Genomic DNA, 23823 nt, shown 5'->3' on the forward strand with positions numbered 1-23823 from the left:
TTGGAACTGAGCTCCACATGATAAGAGCATTTAATAGCAATTAAGAGCGAAACAGACACCATAAAAATAAAAATGCCAAGTGCATGGACAGTGAGGAAGAGTATCAGTCACTTCCAGAAAGATGACTCTAGGGAAGATCCAGCCACCATAGTCAATGGCTTTTAGGCACAACTCGTTCACTGAGGGTTAACCAGCACCACATGCAAGCTGCAGAACACCCCACCCAATACATCTCTGACTACAGAAAGCTGTATTACATCCAGAATATGAACAATTCCCTTCTGCATCTCATTAGCAGCTACAGGATACCCAAAACACAAGACATACTATTCCTGACTTTCCCAAAACACTAAAGATTATATTGCATCTTACCCTGGCCCGCTCCAAACTCCTTCTTTGTTCATGAAATGCAGCTGGACTTTTCAGAGCTGTGGAGAGGAAAAACATTTAGTGAATGAATTAGAATGATGGAAGTTCTCTCACTGCACAACCCTTCAGGCCAACTAAGTCAACAAACGCACCGCAGCAACTGCCTCCTGCATCTTCCAACACACTGAGGCAGATCTCCAGCTGGTACAAAGTGATGGGAATTGCCACACTCTGACAGCACCGGGACACAGGAACTGATCTGAAATTTTTGTGGGCCACTGGACAGTCTCACACAGGTACACTTCCGGTCAAACTAACCACTGCTCCCAAAGTTGGGTCCAGGAACATGATTCAAAACCAGCCCCTCAAATAATGCCTTTTACAAGGTTCAACACATAGTATGATACACAGGACCCTTACGGGAAGAAAACACTCTGAAACTCTGAAGTTACATCAAATGGTTGGAAGGATGGGGGACAATGCAAATGAACTGTAAATCCCCTTTACTATCTTTTAATGTCAAAGGAAGCTGCAAGTCTTTCCTTAATCTGCACCGGTGTTTTGTACACATGCAAGGACTGGCTGCAAATCCTGCAGGTCCACAGGACACATATATTGCTCCCTGTAAGAGAAATTACCGCGAGAACAGGAACACTTGGAGAGAAAAGTACATCTGTCTATTGACAGAAAACCACAACCTGAGGAATTAGCTTCACCTCTCCATAGAACAGACCTCCTTGCCCCCTCGGGCTCTGTTTAAAACCAGAGCCAAAATGGATCAGGTTTTAAGAAACTGATCCTCTGCTGTCCAGGACCACACTAACCCTGGAGGAATCTCTCACTCTGCCTGGCTCCTCTGGAGCACACAAAGCTCACGTCACAGTAAAACCAGAGAGAGAGGGTGTAGCAGCTCCTCACAGTTTCCCTGAAGCTGCAAGTAGTTTGTTTTTTTAAAAACGACCACACTGTGATTTGTATTAAGAACTAGCTGAAGGGAGCATAATAATTTCTTTTCATATTTCTGAAATACTCATATTTTAAACTGTCTGAATTACCATCAAGCTAAACAGAAAAGTTAAAGAATCTCAGCTTTAAAGATAAGTTGCAAGTCTTTTGAAGACAGAAAACTAAGCTCATAGTTAGTAACCCCAAAGTATTGCATCTAGGTCCTGGGAAATATAGTCTGCTCATATTATTTTTCACCTAAGACCAGTGATTAAGTAGTTCTCAAAGGTAAGTTCATAATGAAGTCTCAAAAGACTATTAAAAAATAAAAGCCCTTGCATAAATGCAATGTAAGAAACTACTTCTAATGTATGTGGAGCCTTCCAAGCCCTTTCCTACAGAATGGAATGAAGTAGCCACAGAGAGCGTTAAGACACATCCTGTGAAATACAGAGTCCCTCTAGGTTCACATCAATGGGGTAAGAAGTAGAATTCAGTCCACATGGCAGGAATTCTGAACACGCCAGGCATCATAGACGGGAATTGGACTACAGAAGTGAATGAAGAATAATTTGTAGAATAAATTAACAATAACTGAAAACTATAGTGAGTGAGTATATAGACCCTACAACATGGGCCAAATAGGTCCTGTTCAGATGAGTTTCATAAATCTGGTTATGGAGAGAAATCACCAGAGAAAGTTACACAAGCTGTGAAATGCACTTTGAGATAAACCAAAGACATATGGTAGGGATTTGTTTTGCAGCAACTACAAAGTAATGAAAAAAACTTTCCCATCTAGCTGAGGCACCGAGAAGGCCTCAGCTGATGCCTGCAAGGAGGCGTCCTGGGCAGTCTGACCGTGGCACTTCGTTGAAGAGCAAGGAACAAACAGTACTCTTTTCAAGTCACATGAGCTGCTTGTGAATACACACGTGCTTGAACCTGAACATGCTTTCCTTTAATTGTGTGCATATCATGGAAAAGTGAAATAAAAGCTCAGGTCCACTTGGGCAAAGATAGCAAGCAACATTTAAATCTGCATAAACATCTACCCTGGAGACAAGCAAAGCAGGATTCATCTTCAGTCTTCAAAAGCTCTCTACCAGAATGTGCAGACACGGCAGTAATTCTTTACTCTCTCCTTCCTGCCTACCTCTGCTGTCAGTATGAGGCAGCAGATGAACTTTAAGTGACATTTCCCTGACCACAGCTAATGGTCAGAAAAATGCAGGAGTTCAGCTGGTGTCACAGGTAGTCCAGGAAAACTCTTGCATACAGAAGAACAAAGCAAGAAAAGAATCCCTGAGTAGGAAAAAAGAAAAACACATATACATTTAACAGTAAGTAATGCAGAGCTGCTACAGGAATAATCTCGTAAAGAACAATTTCAGTCTCTCATGACTAGTCCTCTGGAAACGTGCACTGGGATGTAGCTCTCTGGGCTGGCAACATGACAGAGGACTTCATATTCGACCTCTGAAAATGTCAAGAGGGCACAAATCCTTCGCTGCTTCCCTCAGCAATCTAGGATGAGGCTGACATGTCAGAATAGGTTGTCTATTGTAAAATCATACTCCATTTGTAGTTAACTAAGCCTTGCACATTTTTTGGCTTTGAAATGACTACTTAGCCCAGAGCTGTAGAACAACTCTGTTAACTTTACTATAGCAAATTTAAAAAAAAAAAAAGGAAAAATATAATCCTGTGAAGAATTCGGAAGCAATAAGGCTCTGGGTGAGCTCTAAAGGAGACCCACAGTGCAGAAATGCCCTTTTTCCAGCTCCTACCACTACCCTTCCCAGCCACTTAGCACTGATCCCTGTGAAACTATTCCTGTGCCTCATAACCCATCTGGCTCACTCACCAGAGTGCTGCTTTATCCATTCCACTCAAAACTACCCATATTGATAAAGCTCTACCGTGCTCAGCCATATCAGCTCTGGTGGCTCGTTCTGGCCGTGTATGTGAATGAGTGGCTGAGCTGGTGGAGCAGAACCTGTGCGAACCAGGTGGGCGTGGGGCAGCATTCCCACTCCATCCACAGCCCTTAGTACCTGAAGCATCAGATATAACCACAGAGGGTATGGGGTGAGGCAACTCCAGTCACCTGATGCTTTCTGACTGCTCAACATGCATAAAATACACTAAACTATTCCTTACAGTAGTTTGTCTAACCTGTTCTTGGAGGCCTCTCATGAAAAATGCAGTATTATTGCAGAGAAATTATCCCAGTGCATAGATGTTTTTACTATTTAAAAACCCTTCTGAATGTCTAACTTATATTTCCCTTTCTACAATTTATACTCTTTGTTCCCCACCTTACCTGCAAACATTACAAAGAACAATTTATTTTCTTCCTCTTTGCATCTATCCCTTTTGAAAACTTTGGTTCTCCTACAATCTTCTGTTATATAAAATGAACAAAGCCAGTTGCTTCAATGTTCCCTTGCACAGAACATTATCCAGACCTTTGCTTGTTTAGTCTCTTTTGGACTCCTTCCATTTGAGCTGCATTTTTGCTGAAGCCTAGTGTCCAGAACTGGGTACATACTGCAGCCTAGGCTTTATTGGCTGTTACAGAGTTAAATGATTCTTCAGTAACACTTCTCAGTCACATGTCCCAGCCAGTTTGCCTTCTTGTGTACATGAAATGCACAGCGTTCACTTATGCTTGCCTCAACCAAACCACGCCGGTACCAAGCCAGCCACTCTTCTCAGTTCATGCCACGAACTAGGCATTACAAAAAGTAGATATTCTGCCTTTTTCTTTCATTTTATTCCATAGTTCTTGGCTTCTCCAAACATTGTGAGTCCCAGTCCCGTCCTCCCCCCAGCCTACTAACCTGGAGCTTAATAAACATGCAGACTGTTCCTTTGTTTACATCAAATCACTGAAAATACTGAATCATGTCAAACACTGATTTTCTCCCTTCCCATCCCACTCAACAACCCTGCTCAACACAACCTCCCAGTCTGACACCAAGCCTTTATTCCAATACTGTTCCCTCACAAGTTGCATAGGCAGCTTCAAGTAGTCCCAGCTTGCTTCCAAAAACATCAGGTAAGGCTGTTTCAAGTGCCTTACTAAACCTAAGAAGTGCAAAAACACATTTAACACCCCAAATTCCCTGGGAAGCATTTCAACAAATATTTAGTCTGCTGGTAGATCCAGCTTAAGTAATGATCTCTTTTCCATCTCCCGCTTGTTTCTGCCTTGCCATTGATGCTCCAATTGTACTGCACAGGGAGCTCTACTGTGGAACTGTTGCCACAAAATATCTCCAGCACCTCCCCACGGCACTTGCCCCTCTCCAAACTTAACTGGAATCCTTGATCTAACTATCCAGCTAACTTTGAGTGAGCCCTGATGAGAACAGAGTGCTGCCAGAGGAAAAAAAACCACCAAACTTGCCAAACTACAGTTGTATGAGCTGTTGAGTTTCTGTTTTCACTGTATGCAAAAAGAAATAGTTGAGAATGCAAAAGTAACTTCTGCAATGCCCAATTTCAGTTAGGTTACCTCCTGCCTGCCTTTTGATTTTATTTCTACATGACATGTACATGGTATTTTCAGCCTCAGCAACCTGCAGTTACACTTTCTGCCCTTGTTCCTGTACCTAGGTCTGGGACAAAGCATGTCAGCCCTTGGTTATGCTGACAAAACGGTCTGTGGACTCCGATCACAGTTGTTTTGAAAGAGTTCTTTTAACCTGGATTGGTATGCTGGTTTACAGCACGGCTCCACAAATAATAGTATCAGCAAAGCTGAGCACAACTGCCCTGCCAGACAAAGTCAGAAATGAGAGGCTGAGTTTAAGGCCAGCACTGCAGCAGGAGCCCCCACTCTGCTGAACCATGACCCCCCATGTCTTCAAACTGCCCCATCCACCACAGGAAAACAGCCTGGTGTTACAAATGGCCCAACAAGCACTAAAAAAGGCTCAGTGACAGATGGGACAATAGCATCATCAATAGGGCTTGGGACAGCACAGCCCAGCCGGTGCCCTCCACTGAGCTGTACACATTTTTGTCCCACTTGGACAACTGTGGCAGTTTGTAACATCTGCTGTTAGCAGGATGAGTTTTACCCCTCACCTTTAGATGACTGACAGCAGGACTTGATTTTGCTGCCACAGACAGGCTGGCTAGCAAGGATCTCATGAAATTCCTACCACATACATCCTATTTCTTTAGTCTCTCTGTTGCCTGTTGTGGAGCATTTTGATGCTTCATCTCCAGAATTCCTGAAGAATGAACATCTTTGTGGTCACACCCTCAGCTACCACAACAAATCTCCCTGCAGATCAACTGTTCTGATGCAACTGTTCTGTTGCCTCCACCCTGCTTCAAAAATGTTGCAGCTGTACATTGCCAGTGTGTCCTTCCATCTGACCCCCCAAACCCCATCTACATCGACCCACACCTTTCCATACAAAGCCCAGAGATGAAAGTTGCTAATCTTCACATCAAAGCAATGTATTAACTCATATGAAACGGGGTCCAGAACTGCAGTGCCTGAGTTGAGTATTCCCCTGGTCCAAGTCCCATTTTGCAGATGTGAATGGAAGTGTGACTGAATCACAGAACCACAGAATGGTTTGGGTTGGAAGAGACCTTAAAGATCATGTAGTTCCAACCTCCCTGCTATGGCTGCAGGGTCACCTTCCACTAGACCAGGATGCTCAAAGTCCCATCCAGCCTGGCCTTGAGACACAAAAAGCAAAGCAAAGCATCAGTCTGGTGCTGCTATATACAACAGACTGGATCAAGACTCAGGAATCAAACCCAAATCTTCAATATAACAGCAGAGACAAAAAGCTGGGCAAAATGGCCCAAACATTTCTGTTCAGGGTACACCCTGCAGTGTACAAAAGCAGATTTTAGCTGTGCAAAGCTTTCAAAGACATTCATATGAAGATGTCCAAGTTCCTGTTATCTAGCACGAGAAATAAGTGAAATCAGAACTAGGCTGAGACACTCTAAGAATGAAACACAGCAGGGGAAGGGGACTGACCCAGCTGCTGACAAAAAGAGGTCAAAATACCCGTACACCCTACATTTGCTTATGTAGCTGAGAGAAACACTGAGGTTTGCACGGAACCAAACACAGGGAAGAAAGAAAGGTGAAAGGATCTGCACAGATCCTCATAGCTCAAGTGTCTTGTGGGAAGCAGAGGCTGCAAAGCCTTCTATAATCAGTAAATCACTACTCGAGGCTATCAGACTTGTAGACTGACAGAGCAGAGGCAGCATGTGAGCTTTCCTTGGCCATAGTATCTACCTCATCACAGACAACAAGGTGATATTTGAACTGCAAATCAGTTGGTAAGACAACACACAATGTTTGTAGAAAGGCTACAGCTAAATTCAGAATACTAAAATACTTTGCTGTTAAGTTAGACCTGTTCCTAAGGGAAAGGAAAAACCTTCCTTTGCTATGACAGAGAAGCTTGTGTCATGTCCAAACCCAACCTCAGACATGCTGATTTAATCCAGAATGGCAGAAGACCTTCTACTGCAGCTATTCACCCCTGCTCTCAACCAAATTCTGGTTTCTCTCTCTTGTTTACTATGCTTTCGTAAAAGATGAGATAAAGTGCTGCAAATAGGCTCGATGACTTCCGCTGTCGGTTCAGGGTGGGGCTCCCACCAGTAGGATTTGGTAAGAGACACAGAACCTGAACCACAGAGCAAGGCAGTTAGCACTCTCTTCCTCCCATCATCTTCACCCCACTTTCAAAAAGCATTTCTCACAGCATGGAGGAAAAAGGTATTAAAAAACTGGGTCACATGCACAGAAGGGGTTGTCATCTTGCCAGTGGGGCAGTGTCTAAGAGCTGCTGCATGCTGCAGAAATATGAAAAGGGGCTGGAGAATACACAGCTGAGAGAAGAGAGATCTCCATCAGCATCCTTTTCTCCATTTGCAGCTCTGAGGAGCTTCTCATCCAGTACACAGACCTGATCATACTTGAGAATTCTTGCAGATACCATAGCCCAACATTGGTAAATGACCTTGGATTAAGCCTAAAATACGAGTATCAAGTTAAGGACAGGAAAAGAAGCCACAACTGCTGAACTGTGATTATTCAAATCCAAAAATACACAAACTCAGAAAATTAAAAATTAAGATGGACCTAAAAAAGTCAATCCAAATATATTTATGAAGGTAAGAAACACATCTCTGGCACTCAAACAAATGAAGCTTGCTCTTCAGTGACACCCTTCAATGAGAATGTCACTGTGACTGAAGAATTACGAGTGTTCCTAGACCCAAACAGAAGAAAGGCTCCTTTCCACGTTGCTACTGTTGCCAGCACTGCCAAAGCACGGCATTACAGACACGGTGCTGCAGCTTTTCAGAGTCTTCCCCACTGCCCAGCTATTCCAATCAACAGAAACATGGCACAGAACACAGCCAAATGAAGTTCCCGTTAGCTGGATTGTTTGGTGAGTCCCAGGCTGCTGTGGAAGCCAGAGCTGAGGTCCTGCCTCCCTGACACCCTGCCTCAGAGAGCCAGCCCTTCTCTTGGGTCAACATTCTGAACCTGCACAGCCTACTGGCTCATGCAGCTGTTTTTCCCAAAAAGAGCCACTTTCCAGCTGCCTGCATTGGGCTTGCCCTGGCTGCTGAAGCACACAGGCAGGGGGAACTGTGGTACCCTGCCTCGGCTCGCCATGGAGACACTCACCAGCTGAGCTGCTTTCAGCTCACCAGAGCCCACTTTCAGCACGACTGTCAGTAACTCTAGTACAGCAGTATCTCTCTGATGATGCAGCTGAAGTTTAAGATTTTCATTAACTGTGTGAAAAGCCTGAGGTATAGGTTTGTCACAGTAAACATGAAATTATTGGCAGAAAGGACTAAGATATTTTCAAGGCCCAACATTGAGTTAATTTAAAATCTTACATATGTGAAATTTCTCACAAGGTTCATCCTCTGTAGGAGCAAAATGGAAATTGTCACCCATGGTAACAGTTATCAGATCTGTGGGTGACTATGGCTACGGCTTTGTGTCAAAAAACATTTACAGCAAATACAACTAAGGTATAATCTGCTCCATCCACCACCATTAACTCTTGGCATTCAAAAGACATTACCTAAATCTTGAAATGAAAAATAAAAAAAGGCAAAGCTTCATTACAATCAGGATTATACCACCTCCAAACTGAAGAAGAAAAGGGAGATAAGGAACTTCTACCAGGAACCCTTTGATCCATGCATTCGTGGACCAGATTTCATGCCTGTTTCTTGCATGGAAAATCGGCCTTTGCAAACTCCTCTGATAACTTTCCAGAGTGCCATGGGTGGGAAAGGTATGGAGTCACAAAAAGGAGAGACCATTCCCAGACAACAAGTAAGAATGAAGCTAAGACAACTGTGGGAACACGAAGGGAAGAAACTCATATTGCATATCAGACTTTACTCCCCTGAATTATTATGTTTCTCTTCCAACTTTTTCTCTTGCAATTCTTTTATCATGGCAGGGATCAAGGACCAAACACAGCCTATCAAACACCTGAGCATGGTTCTTCTTTCTACAGCTTCAGAAAGGGCAAACAGCACATTTCCATCTTAACACAATGAACTTTATTGCTCAGTCATGTCTTATTAATCACAGATCATATAAACACATGGAAAACACACACAGTCAGATATCTAAAAATACAAACAAAGCAGATGCAGTTATTAGGCCTCTGACAATGAGACTCTCCACTTAAATGTACAGATTCCTTCAACACATAAAGCCTGAAGGCTTTGAAATTTTGCTTCAAGAAAAAAGATCAAATTCAAATAACCAGCAAATAATTCCTGGGACACAAGTTATAGGTATATGATCAAATTAAAATAAAACCAGTTACAGACTTCTGTGCAACACGCCAGAAACAGAAAAAATGTAGAGGACAGCTGCAAGTGTCCTCTACATTTTTTTTTTTTATTTTACAATACTTGCTTAGTGTTCCAGTCTTACTCTCAGAGCATGACACTAAGTATATTAAAAGTCTAGCTGCAGCTTCTGTACTTGAGGTGCTGTGCTATACGCTACGAACCAGAAAATAGCAAGGATTCAGAGGTTTATGGAGTATTAAAATAAGTTATCATTTTTAGATCTTAAAAGACTTTACAGGTTTGTACATTTTATTAAACAAGTCTGGGAGTAACAGTAGTTACAGTCCACATATATGTTTTTAACTCCTTGTCCTAAATGAAATTACAGTTCCAGCTTAAAAGCCTGAAAGTGAAGCAGTTGCCAATGTGCAGAACAGCAGACGTAAGATGTCAGGGAAGTGTAAATTTGAATTTTTTCTTCGTTACTCTAAATAGATTCCATAAAACTATAGGAATGTCACTACAAAGATCTGGTATGTACAGTGGTGTGAGAATGACGGGGACACATTACGTAGCAGGAAGAGCTATTTCAGGGTGCTAAAGCAATGGGTTTAGCTGCAGCTCAAACAGAACACGCTACAACCTTGAAATGTCGGCTCTCTAGCCACATTGCAACGGTTCTGAGTCAGTAAAACTCCGTGCAGGCACAGCAGTTCATCTATCCCGGCCCTTAGGTGGAAGACAAAATATGGCTGAGGCTTGAAGAACTGCCCCTGAAGTCACCAGCATGATGGCAGAGCAGCTCGTGTCATGAACAATACTGCACCTGTAGGTAACCGTCACGTTCCAACAGCTTGCTGCCTCTCCTTTCTCTGACAAACATAGAAAGATGCTCCTACCTCCCAATTAACAGTTAAACAATTTATACAACTGGTTTTTTCTTTTGTTTTGTTTCTGACATTTAATATGTTCTACTGTAGCTATTGTATGTAACAGGAACCAAAGGTTGATTATATCCTCAACTGACAGGTCTCCTTCAATTAGCACACATATACTAAATTGACAAGATTCATAATAAGAAATAAGAATAACTACGAAAACATGAACATAAATATTAATTATAGAGCCATGCAATAAAGCTAGAAGTGCATAATTTTCAAGTATTATAAAACTTTTTTTTTTTAAACTGAGAAGTGATTAGACTATCAGGTAAAGGCTAACACAGAAATAGCATTTTTAGCTACCCTACACAAACACAAGTGTGGATGTATGGCCAAATCTTGGGGTTGAGATGTTGAAGTCTAGAGACATGACTTAACCTTAGAAACTCACAGGTGGCAAGCACTTCGCTTCCTGAATTCAGTACCTCAAAGATCCTTGGGTTTTTGTGATGGTGGCTGTGCTGGATGCAGAAGACCAGCTACTACAAGCTTTGTCTAGATGATGATCACCACTGGTATGCCAAAGCATAACCTGTGTTCTGTACCCTTAAGTCACTAACTGTCCCCAGTAAACAGCAATTCCTTTAGAATTCATTTTAAGTAATGTCTCACAGACTCCCAAGAAAGTAAATACTGCGTTTTAGTTTAATAACAAATACTACGTTTTATCCACTAACCTTAGGCTAGAAAAAAATGCAGCTAGTGATATGAGAGGCCTAATGAGATGATAATCATGAGACTGCCTGCTGTATCACAATAATTTCTAATTGTGTGACATGTTGCAATTGAACCACGGCACATTCCCCTCATGGAGTCTGAGGATAAAATACACTCGTACTCTGAAATAAGCTCGAGCATCCGGCAGGCTGCACATCCAAGCAAAAACTGCATCAGAGTGTGGTAGCACAGACCTAGAGCACAGAAACACCTCAGCACCTGCGAAAGCAATGCTATTGGAATCTCCATGCACAAATTCCATCCTCTTTGGATCTACATAGAGTCATGTGTTCTGCATCCCGGAACACAAACATACAGAGGAGTTGGATGTGGGCACAAAAACTGGCAAGCATCAGATACACTGAAGTGAAAAAGAAGCTCCTGGAAATTCTCAGCCTGTACAGCAGCCACCCTCCTTCTAGCTTTCAGTGCTCACAATGCCCTTTTCAAAGGATGCCTGTGACATTTTTCAGAGACTCACAAAGCACGACTACAGAGCAACACAAGGCACATTCCCAGAAATTATCTACTTCTGCTTCACCTGCTTAGATAGAAGTGATGGTCAAAACAGCTTTCCTGCAGGATTGTGCCACATGACAACCTTGCATTCTTGCCTGTGTTTTGTGTTTGCAGCCAGAAGCCAAAGATTACAATCCTGATGGATAAAACAAAGGGCATGTGAAGCTTTAAATCTTGCAAAAGAGAAAAAGAGCCACATGTTTTGCATAACAGAGTATTGCTACATTTGCAAAATGTCTTTCCCCTAAAAAGTTTTGCTGTTTTAGTTGAAGATACTTTCCACATAACTTTCTACTCAGATGTGCACTAGCTACTGTTTTAAATATTCTCTTCAAGGGTGAAAAATGGGGTGTTTAATAGTCGCCAAAAAAACCTTACAATAGCTGTAACCTTTACATTTGACACTAAAAAATGACAGCATCTGACTGTTCTTCTACAGCACAAGAGTTCAAAGAGTTGAACACAGACAGCAGATTTTGTTTAACTTGCATTTTGTGAGGACAAGAAGATGAAAATCATCTCTGCATAGCTACAAAAAAATGCAAATAGCAAAATGGCTTTTCTATTTGCACTGTTAGAAAATAGGCCAAAACCTGAATAAATAGAAAAACTCAGCTCTCCTTTTTTCAAGATACAGTCATTCTACCTCAGATCACAGGTATGTCAGCTGCAGGTGAAGACTTGCTTCCCACATTTTTTTCTAAGGGCAATTGAGAATTTTAATCTTCAACTAATGAATCCTGCTACTAGTAAAAGGTTACACAAAGTGGTAACAGAAAGCAAGAAGAATTAATGAAGCATAAAACCCAATTACTTTGAATCCTCTTTCACTGCCTATAAATGCTTTATTTCTTACTACAATACACTAATCCTTCAGTGGAGCAAAGTCCTACTGTAGGTGGCTGGTGGGTAGGGAAGGTTATTTAAGTGAGATTAAGTGTACTTGGTAAAAAAATGTTGAAACATTTGCCTTTCCACTCTATCATATAAACAAAATTCCACATGGGACAAAGTAAGCAATTCCCAGTTCTGTTATGAACAAGCACAGCAGGAGTAGCATGACTCTCACTCTCACTTAAAGGTGACACAAATGTGTCATCTCCCACTCCTCATATTTCCAGTGTCAAAAAACCTCGTGTTGATGAAAGCCTGAAATGAAATTTCTCTTTCAGGGCACCAGTTTGCAGAATAAATCTTATGTGGGGTTTAGATTCAGTCAGGAGAACCGAAGGTACCAATGGGAGTTTGCACACTACATAGCTTGTAATGTAAAACAAAACCTTTCACTTCTCCCACACTTGGCTCATGGATTTTTCCATGGCTGTTTGCCTCAAGATATACAGGAACTGATCTGTATCACAGGCTAATCTAAACGAACATGTAGGAAAGCACAGTAAGACCAAAACAGAAACAAAGTCGATGCTGAGGAAGTGACATCCACACTCTGGATATGAAGGTGAATTGGAGGTGTGGTGCCAGACAAGCTGTAGTCTGGTGCCATGGGCTGGATGCATATTAGCTCTAGGCAGAATATTTTCCACTTTACCTTCATTCCAATTTAATCCAGCTCTCAAACTTCATTTTATGGTGCAAAGCAAGGTACAGTAGGCAGTTGCAATCAGGAACTTCATTTCAAAAGCACATTCCTGTAATGCAGATAGAACTGCAGCCATCACGGCTCTCTCAAGAGTGTTAAGACTTTCCAGATGGAAAATAAAGGAAAGAAAAGAAGCCAACTAGCATTTGACATGGAAAGAGCAATCCAGCTCTTTTAGTTCAGCACCAAACCATCCTCTGGATTCCAACTTTTATACTTTTGCTGAATCATCATAAAGGACTGTGTGGGGCTTGGTTCCTGGCTAACAAACCCAAGAGGGACACATGAGTCCAGCATAGCCATGTTCAGTAGCAGATGACAGCAGGACAAGATTAAGTACTTAAACATTTTCACAGACAAGAGGTATAGGCCAGAGAGAAGAAAGAATACAGGATACTTGCACATTCCTAGCAGTAGTAAAAATGTGTATCCAGGAACTCCTGAAAGTAGAAGTAAAGCTGTTGTGGCTCTGAGATGCCTTCTGGAGGAACATGGTCCCTAGTCATCCTCTGTACTTCTCAGGTCAAATATGGGACTTTTGTTTTAAGTATCACAATTTATCTCACATCTGATCTTCTCCTCAAAAATGGCCCAGGCAAATTATGTTTTAAACATTTCCCTACATTCAGTTATTTCCAGTTGGCAGGTATGGGTAAATGATACCATTATCTGTGAGGAACTAATTTCAAATCCTGTTTAGAACAGATGTGCTAAAGTGGATTTTCTCCATTGCAGAAAGGACCTTTTCATGTGTTGCCAGTATTTTCACGGTATTTCACTGAGTGTTTTTCTTTGGTCTGTCACAAAACTCACATGTAGGAGATATAAACGAAGCAATGAAGGGCACAAATCTGCAAAAACTAGTAATTTAGGCTATGTTTTAAACAAATTTAAGACTCACTAATTATTCTGGACGCCTTACTTGAATTACTTGCAAGGGCCTCATTTTCAAAAGGCCTGTAAAACAGACCCCTCTCAGGAATCACAAGCTTGGCCAGCCACACTTTGAAGAAAGCCAGTACTGAACATGAGTTAATAAAGTATTTGCATACATATCCACCTAAAGCAGGAGACCACAAAGAAGTCAGGAACATTTTCTTCTGAGAAGCATTAGTAAAAAGGCCCAGTCACTGAGACACTAGTCTTTCATCCAAAAGCAGGTAAGTGTATTCTGTAGAAGCTTGTATACAAGCTCCCCAGGTTAAAAAATAGACAACAGACAGGATATATCCAGACAGGATAATCTTTTCTTTTTGCTATGGTAACATAATTTTAAGCAGGGGTCCCAGAAACCTCTTGAGAACATTACTGACATCCAGCAAGCCACTTCAGCTGACAGAGTGCTGCTGACAGCTTTTCTTCACTCAGAGCAGGAGCTGACAGTCTAACCTTCAGCCCTCAGCAAAGTCTAAGTCACACCACTGTGTCATATTACAGCATGCACCCCAGAAACAGAAGAAGTGAGAAAATCCTCATTACTACACCATCTTCCAATTAAAGCTTCTGAAACAGGGAAGCAGGAAAGCTTTTGACAGAAGAAGAAACACATACCTGATCCACTGCCTTTTATTACAGCTGTTGTGTGAAACTGAGAGGACCTCAAAAATAAAACATATGCTGTGTGGTCTTGCTTCAAATTGTTACCTATAAGTCATCTAGTTCAGAGGTACCAAAGCATGACAAAACTATTTGTCAGATACCTTTTTTGCATTTTTGGGGGAAGGAGGAGAACAAAACAGAAAAATACCTTCTCCAACGCTAATCTGACAGTGAAAGCTTGGCTTTAGGGTAGATCCTCTCTGTTTACCCAGAAAAGTAAACGTTCTCTACCTCCACAGATTTTGCCTTCCCCTGCAAGAAGGGCAATGGCTGATGCCCACAGGGCTCTTCCTAGCTGTTTTCTAGCTACAAACATAAAAGAGAGCCCCTTGTTGGCTAACATCTTATACACACTGCCTGGTTTTGGTCAGTTTATGGAGTATATACACACAAAGTTAAAAGTGCCTCAGAGGTCTGGGGAGCTGACACACTGTAAGAACAGAAAATGCAGAGGCAGGAAGCCTGTTAGAAGAGTGATTACCAGCAGGAGTCAAGGCAATTCTAACATAGCATGGTCTCCAGAAGACTGTGCACCGTGAAGAAATGCAAGCCAAGTTTTGCAGTACAGTTGCACTTGCAGCCATTACCCTCTTCCTCAGTATCGGAGGTGGCACCAACACTTCAGAAGGACCAGGCTGGTCCCCAGGGTGGGGCTCTTACATAGGATGTTTTCCATGCAGAAGCAGAGAACCCGATCTTTCGAATCATATGGGAAACCACTCTCTACCAAAAAACATGCATAAAAACACCAGGGCAAAGAACTGAAGTGGTACTTACGCGGCATGATCCCTTGGCTCACCAGCTCCTCCCGCGTGCGTCGCTGCTGGAGCTTCAACTGCAGCACTGCACGACAGCAGAGAGAGGGGAGAGAAGGAAATCCATCAGTGCAAGAAACAACTGAAGAGACATTTTCAAATGCATCTTGTTTTCTTCTTTGGATGCCAAGGCACTGGTGAGCAGCAGAAGGAAAAGACCCCCCCTCCCACCCTGCTGCCCTGCCCTGCTGCAATTGCAGAAGTGGCCCCCAGCAGTCAGGTTTCCGTAGGCTTCTGCAGCCAGGGGGAGAGGAAGTTGCGCAGGGTCTTGGCAGGGTGATAAAAATCCACAAAGCCAGGCCTGTTTCTCAGTTCTTTCTAGAGCACCAACTGCTTTCCAAACCATTAATATTAAAAAACAAACAAAGAGAAACACCAGCTGACAGTCCTCCAATAAACACAGAGTGACACTCCAGCTGCTAATGACTCCTGAAAACTCTAATTACTATGTGCAGATTAAACGATATGTCAAAATTGTTGGTCGTTACTCTAAATTACCAGGCTGATTTCCTTCCTCAGCTCAGAAATTCACCTTCAGAAACATCTTGTGAAAGTGAAATACCACGGATACGTCTAGAGGTGTCCTTCCACTGCAAAAGGAATCCCCTTATCACTAGAATTTTTCCTATTTATTTTAGCATATTCAACATATTCATGACCTGTGTGAAATGCAATTAGCTGGCTTTTTTTCTAGTGCAAATCCCTGGAATAGTCATAATTTCAACATTTAGATTATAACAGCAGTTTCCCTTTAATCTATACAATCAAAGCAAATTCTAGATTTTTTCAAATTCTAGATTTTTCTTACAGTCAAAGACAGCTTCCATATGAAAGTGACCTTTCGAAACTGAGGAAAAAATTCACATGAATGTGTAGACACACACATGACTCAAATTAGGATAACCTGAGTATCACTGAATCCCATTTGCAATCAAGCCCAAACTCCTAAGTATACTCCACATATTATAAAATGAATGGCAAGGCATCTCATCTCCCCGGTCTTAATTTGAATTTCTCTGTCAAGCTAATGCCTTTTGTATAGTCCACATAATGAAAGTCCACACAAATGCAGTGGAACCACTACAGAGCAAAACTGCTCTACAGTCTAATAATGCAATCCTATTATAACCCTTACGCCACCTTTCTTAAATACTTTGCTTGTCCAGTACATTAACTCCATACATTATATCCAAATTTGTACTGCACAATCCCTAAAGCAGAGATCAAAAAATTTAAGAAGATGCCACTTTGTCTACTTACAGACATCATCACATTTTACCTGTTTCTTTCAACCTATGCAGTTTGCATTTGACTAAGATACATCTTCCAATAAGGGTTCTGGTCTTCACATGTATAAAAAAAGAGATCCATCTCTTCCTTCCTATGGTTGTTTCCATAGCACCTAATCACCCTAACGCACACTTAATTTTCTTCTTGGATTTGTCTGGCTTCCACTTCCATTGACTCTTGATGTCCCTTTCTTTGAAACTGTTTATGACACTGAGAAAAGTACCTCCTACCTATGGACGTACCTCTGTGCACAGTGTGCAAACAACTCACCTCTCTTCTGTTTCTTAAGACAAATTATGACTTCTTACTATATGGATCCTGGGCAGGAAACTACTTTCTTTTAGTATATGGAAGTGAGAGAGGGGAGGAGGATGTACAGAGCACCATGGTAATTCTGTGTGGGATCAGCCAAGAGCCAGAAGAAGGAGGAGTGAACACAGAGGGGAAGGAACAGGCCCTTCGTTTGGCTGTGAAACTGCAAACAGAAGTGGTAGGTCCAGACTCTTCCTCCCACCCAGTATGAGATCGCACTCCTACTTCTGTGCTAGCGTGAGGGCCAACACAGCTCACAGCCAGCCTGCTCACAGAGCTTCTCATTTGCTGGATTGCTTCTGAGGTTAACAAACCCCAAATCTACAGAAGCACTTGATCTAACTAACACCTTGCCGAGACAGTGTCAAATTTCTCACTCCCCCCATCCCCTCTCATGTCCCCCTGACTGGTGGCTGGACTCACTGACACGACAGTGACCGCAGCCCAGTCAAAACAGGCACCAGTTTTTGTGTTGGTAAGTTGAAGAGGATGACCACATAGCCAGGAGTTGTAGTGGAACAAGTAGGACACCAGGTATTCGCCAGCACTGAAGGCAGGAGTTAGACTTCATCCTTCCAACAGCACACTGCCACTACGTGATTTCTGCCCATTTAACTCCCACTGCATGGCATTACTTCTACTACTGAGCTGTTTAGGGACTCACAGCCATACCCTAAATTAGCACGTTACTAAATGTATACAGACAAGGCACAGACCTACAGCATCAGGTCCACCTCCCCAGCTTTAAGTGTACATAATCTTACTATTACTCACGTTTTCCTATTTACACATCTAGTAACGTGTGTTAGCCCTTTCTGCCACTTACTTGCTATGACCATCTACCTTCCCTCACATTTCTAACTACGCCTACTTTTTACCTTTCACCTCCCAGTCAGGGATTTTCAGCAAAAAACTCCCCCACACAGGTGTGGCTGGCATTTTTTGCTCCTGGGTGCACACCTGTATTGTCATCTGTATTACTGCGCATTTTGCTCCACTGTCTCAGTTGGCTTACATGATCTAAACCTTTTTTTAATGTCATTATTTATTCCTCCACTAGTATTTGTTCTGTCCACACTGTTACAATCTCTTGCATGTGTTTCCAGACTCTACCAGGCTGATCTCAACCAGAAATGCTTTTCTGCTTTCTATGATTACAACCAGTTCTTAATCCAATTAAGCACTACTTCATTAAATTCAAATATACCTCTTAAAACCAAAATACACCACACTACTAAGTTAGAGATGTTATGAAAATCTGTTGCACCCAGACAAAACTCCTAGCAACCAAATTTCACTAATCCAAATGACAAAATCACATTTGATTGGACCTGTTTTCACAAACCAAAAAGCTGATCAGCGTGATTATACTGCTATTCTTACACCACCTAAATTCTTGATCAAATTTTCCATAGTTTTTTTTCCTGGAAGTGATAGCAGATGAGCCATTTTTTACTCACTTTACATCACCCGTGATGCAAAATGTTATTGGTCTTTCGCTCTTCTGAAGTCTCCCTGCTGTTCCCAGAATTATCAGAAATGAATCTCAGACTGCTAGAGACTTCATCAAATGACTTTAAATTCTCCTGCTAACTGCAGCCTCCCTTATGAATTTTCTAAATATATCTTATTTCTTTATTAGTTACAATCTACTACCCGTTTTCTCTCCCCATTATAGGCACCTTTTATTTTTAAACCCTATATCCCTTGACAGAAAGAAACTGTCAAGAGGACTTAAACTGGAGAATAGAAAAAAAGTCATTTTCAAGACCCTTTTTATAAGACTAAGTAGTTCCCGGGATTTATGAATGTATATAAATACGTATTAAGCACGAGTTATAATTGCCATAAAGTACTTTTTTTTTCCCAATACAGCTTATTTTTGTGGCAGGGAAGAAGGCAAAAAGGATTATTTCAGTTCACTCCTGAATACATTTTGGCTTAACTAAGTACTTGGAGTTCCCAATGCCATTTCATATATTTAGGAGATCACCTGTTTACATGTGCAAGTGTGTGAATCCTATATATAGATTAACAGATGTCCCAAGCACCAATCCAAGGCTGTTGCACATGGAGCTCAGCCAAAGGTCTAGAATGACCAGAGAAATTCAAAGCTACTCTAAGACAAACTGAAGTGTAAGTCTTTCAATCACTAATGGACAATCTTCTGTTTCCTTTAGCCCTGTACTTAACCTGTAAATTAATTTTCAAGTTAAGAATAAATCAGGTCATATAAAAGGCAGTGCATAACTACTGGCTACAAAATAAGTTCCAAACTGTTACCCTTCTACTATCTGCAATATTCTGTGGGATTTGTATGCTTGTCAGTTTTTCCCACTCAAAACTGGACATAATTTTTTTACTTCACAAGTATGAAACGTTCCCAATTAAATTTTGAACAATGTTTTTATATCCCAAATGGACTGTTCCAAGGATCAGTAAAACATTCCAGAGAAATCTGGGAGCTAGGAGAGAGGACCACTGCAGTTTAAGAGGAGTAGAGAAGAACTGCGGTGCTGGGAGATGTATTAAATGACAAATAATATTGTGATACAGCTACTGTCACCAGAGTTAGTAAAATACAGCATGTCATGATTATTTTTTGTTCATCTTAACATAAAACTTTCTCAACAGCCACAGGCATATTCCAGGACCAGCTACTCACAGCTGGTGGCAGCTCAGATTCAACAGCACATAAATAATATACAGAGCCTGCACCCATAAGCACTTTCAGGACAGCTACAACTCTGGTGGTAGTGCAGGGGTGCATTAGTAGTAAGCAGAAGCAAGAACAAATATCTATGATGAGCTAAGTTGTTTTTTGCAGATCATCACCTAAATCTGCAGCAGCATGCCTGCCCTTAGACATAGATATCTGAAAGCCCTTCTATTTCTAAACCACACTGCATTTAGTAATGTGACTAGAACTACTGCAGAAACTAGACTGCAGATTCTGCATCTCAGCATTTCAACAGAGAAAAATAAAATTAAGATCTCTTTTCAGAAACTGTCTCACATACCAGGATAGGTTTGAGACAATAAACTTAAAAAATATTCTGCATTTCCTGTTTTTTGAAAACTAGAAAGAAGAAGCACAGGGCTGTGAACTGCAAGCTTGTGGTGAGACCTTGTGCATGTTATACTCAATACAGACTTACTGCCAAAGGGAGTCTGTGCTCACATTTCTACAAAACCTTTCCTGCTGAGGAATCCCAGGCGATACTTAAGGTCACCCAACCAAGGTAACGATTAAGCACAGCCATATGGTGGATTACAACTGGGACAGCATGAGCAGCAGTGCAGAGCAGGAAGGAAGGAAGGCTGCTAAAGCCAAATGAAACTCTATAGAGGGACTGAGGGAGGCAGAACTCTGTGGAATTCGGGCTGGGATACCCATGCAAAATGGGAGAGTGCAAGACATAAACTGCATATTAATAAGAAAGGCTGTATGCTCACAGACGTGATTTATCAATTTTGTAAATTCAGTGAAAGCAGTCTGCCTGATAGAAGAATTTATCCTTGCAGCCCAATCAATAAACCATGTGATCAGAACGAGAAACTACTGAAGAACAAGTGAAATTAGTCTAACTTCATTATCTAAGCTGAGGAAAGTGCAAGCGTAAGTAAAAGCAGTAAAAAGCAATTTAATGCTCATAAGGGCTCACAGTCATTTATTTGTAAATTGTTCAGCACCTCTGCAGAGCCCATTTTGAAAGCACTGAGCAGCTACAGCACCCTGTTAATTCACAAGAAAGCACTAATACAGCACAAGCTGGGATGGGAACTTGCCAGTTAGTTGAACACCTCTGCCTTTCTGTAGTGACAAAGGTATTTCAGGAGAATTTTCACTGGCCTAGCACTGAGCAGGTCTGACTAGGTTTACTTTGTGAGGGTCAGAGACCATGGACTAAGGAGATGTGGCACATGGCCACCATTTGCAGCCCACACATACTTTCCAATTTTTCAGTCCAGTGTGTTTAACACCGTATGTAATGGCCTGCATGCAACCAACTTAATTATAATATGCAACAATAAAAGACAACTTTGATGGCATGGGGTATTTGCTGAACAAAATTGGCACAGCTGGTTGTGCAGAACTGGGGCCTCTAACTCAAATATCACAGTGCCATGTAACTACTGCTTTGAAGGATGAAGCCACCTTTCCACTTACCACTCGGCCAGCAGCCCTTCTAATTACACTAAGAAGAGAATATTTTTCCTACTTTCTGATTAAATAGTCACATTTGACCAGAAGCAAATGCCAAATTCAGCTTTTGAATATGCAGCACACCAGCTGTTGTTTTCTGTGGAAGCTACAGCCTACTGAATTCAGTCCCTTGGAGAGGTGGTAAGAACACAAAAAATGGTCTCACACCAAAAAATGGTCTCTGAGCATTTTTCAGCTGTGCCAGCTTACAAAACAAATGTTGACTTGCATTAGATTTTTCATGCCTCAACAGGAAGCCAGATTAGATTCACCAGCAAGGGCAGCATCTGTAAAACTCCAGTTGCAACACCTTTCTGTACAAAAGCAGCAAAGGGCTGTTAGTGTACCAAAGTACTTGTAGCGTCCACAAGAAACTAAAAGAAAAAATCAGCTGTGATAGTTTATGATCAGTGAGTGAGTATACAATGGTCAAAATTAATTCTCAATAACTTAAATTGCTGAGGAGGATTGCTTTTTCTGTTTTAGAGCTGCATTTTTCTGGTGCTGTTGACAACACACCCCGCACTACACAGAATGTGCTAGAATGGGCGTTACCAACAAAGAAAAGCTAACTTTTTGGGCCTTTTTTAAAGGCAATTTTCTGAGCCTAACAGCATTTTAATCCACTAACTGCTGATGGAGAATACATGCTGGCTTTGCATTTAAGCAGACTGTGCAGTTAACAGAGAAGCATTTAAGTGAAGCAGACTGTAAATGACACCCAAACTGCAGGGATTATATGACAGTTTGCTACCCTGGGAAGCGGATGCCAAAAATTCGTGTCCCTCTGTGGCGTGAAGGAGAAGCAGCAGATACACTGTTGATCCTCACAATTTGCAAGCATCCACTGTTGTTGGGAGCAGCAGCCATACGGTTCTGTTCATTTCAATGCATTTTAAAGAATAGCTTGAAGCAAGCCTGCACAAAGGGAGAGTTAAGCAGAAGTTTATTTCTTTACTATTTGAGACTATCTCACATTCCACTACCTCTTTTCTCTACTGAAGCAACAACAACGGCTGCTATTAAAGTGCAGGCAGCTTCCTCTGCCCTTCCTTAGCAACCATGCTGTGGAGAAAATGGAGTTTGGGAGGGTAAAGCATAGAAAGAAAATTTGGTTTGGTCTGTTCAACTGTTGCAAGAACCTTTCACACTAGAGGCAAAAGCCACTTATTTATATTCATGCTGTGGTTTTCCCCCTGTGGGAAGTAGGATTGGGACCACTCTCCATACACCCAAAGAGGAGTTCTGTGAAGCATATCCTGAACAGGAAACAAAACTGGGATCAGGAGCAGCTCCCTGTTGCAGGTTCTGAGAGCGATAAAAGCGGTTTTCTTTGCAGCCCTGCAGAAATCAGCACGTCCTGCTGCAACATGCTGAGATGGAAAGGTGTCTCGTACCAGTCCAGGGAATACTGACAACTCCTTACCCAGCTGTGCTTGTCCAAAAGAGATGATTCTGGGAACAAAGCCAAAGAGGAGGTTTAATCAAAAAAGCCACACAGCTGCATCAAAGGCACTTCTTGTATAGAGGACTTGAAACTTTTTTCATAACCACCTCTTATTTCTTATCCTCTTAGGAAGCTTATGAAAGCATTAAACATTTGTACAGATGTGAAAAGGAGTATGATTCTACCTGATGTAGACCTAAACCTTCTATCAAGTGATTCTTAAAAAACAGAACAGGCGCTTCACCTCCAAAGCAATAACTTTCAAAATATTTCACAGTGTATGTGCTAGCAATAATCCAAGGATGCAGCGTGGGTCATATCACACTGGAATTGGTTTTTTCCATCCAGCACTTCTAAAAGCCTTCAGGCTCTCAAATGCCCAGAAGCTTTTAAAAGGAGCTGAAAAGTACAGAAAAAGGAGTGACTGGTCAATTAAGAACACAAAAAGACAAGGAAATGAGAAAATTAACTGACTCTCACTCTCAGAAGAAGAAGGGCTTGTTTCTTGATAAAATCACACTCTTCAAAGGTTCTAATGCTCAAAATATTCTTGGGTCATATAAAATCATTGACATGGCATCCAGCTTACACATGCCTGTTGATTGCCTATATGAATGTGTTCCAGAAGACTAGTTTTGGCTAGAAACAAACAAACAAAAAAACAACAGGTTCAGGGCAATAGCCCTTTACTGTTGGGAGATGCAACAGGGAGAGAAATACAAAATAGGAAAAATTTAAAAAGATGTTTTCAAAGGATGATGGAATACTGTATTATCTTTTAATGAGTCAATGTCATGAGGCATTAAGTAGTTCTCTTAGTGGAGACAGACAAATATAGATTCTTTGATACAGTTAATTTAGCAGAATCATAAATCCCAACCTACAGAATTCCCCAAAGAATATGAAAACAGAAGTACACAGTCAAAAGTAAAAGGATCTATTTCCATCCTCATATTACCACAAGGTAGCTAGCTCACACAGAGCACAGAACAACAAGCTACCTCAGCAGGTCATTTTTGAGGCTTAATATCAAATTTGATAAATGCAGAAATCGCATTAATGTTAATTAAAAACCATATTTAGAAGATAAAACCAGCATTTACAGCAATTTTAGTTTTGTTAGGACACGGTGCTATAAAACAAACAAAACCAGTAGCTCCTTCCAAGTACCAAGACATAATATGATCTAAGCTCCAGACAGGACAGAACAGTTACTCCTGTTAGTGGTTCTC

The 23823-nt window shown here is 41.5% G+C and overlaps 1 protein-coding gene across 1 annotated transcript in view; it reads right to left on the reverse strand.

The window, feature by feature from the left end:
* The window catches only part of MRTFA (myocardin related transcription factor A), a 96686-nt gene that overhangs the window by 14993 nt on the left and 57870 nt on the right, over nt 1–23823 (reverse strand). Inside the window, exons 5-6 of the mRNA XM_048300725.1 lie at nt 15298–15363; nt 373–428 (exon numbers count right to left, since the gene is read on the reverse strand). Coding sequence (XP_048156682.1) covers nt 373–428; nt 15298–15363 — 122 coding nt within the window. The remainder of the gene's footprint in view (nt 1–372; nt 429–15297; nt 15364–23823) is intronic.

The sequence above is a fragment of the Corvus hawaiiensis genome, chromosome 4 (genome assembly GCF_020740725.1).
Source record: "Corvus hawaiiensis isolate bCorHaw1 chromosome 4, bCorHaw1.pri.cur, whole genome shotgun sequence".
NCBI lineage: Eukaryota > Metazoa > Chordata > Aves > Passeriformes > Corvidae > Corvus > Corvus hawaiiensis.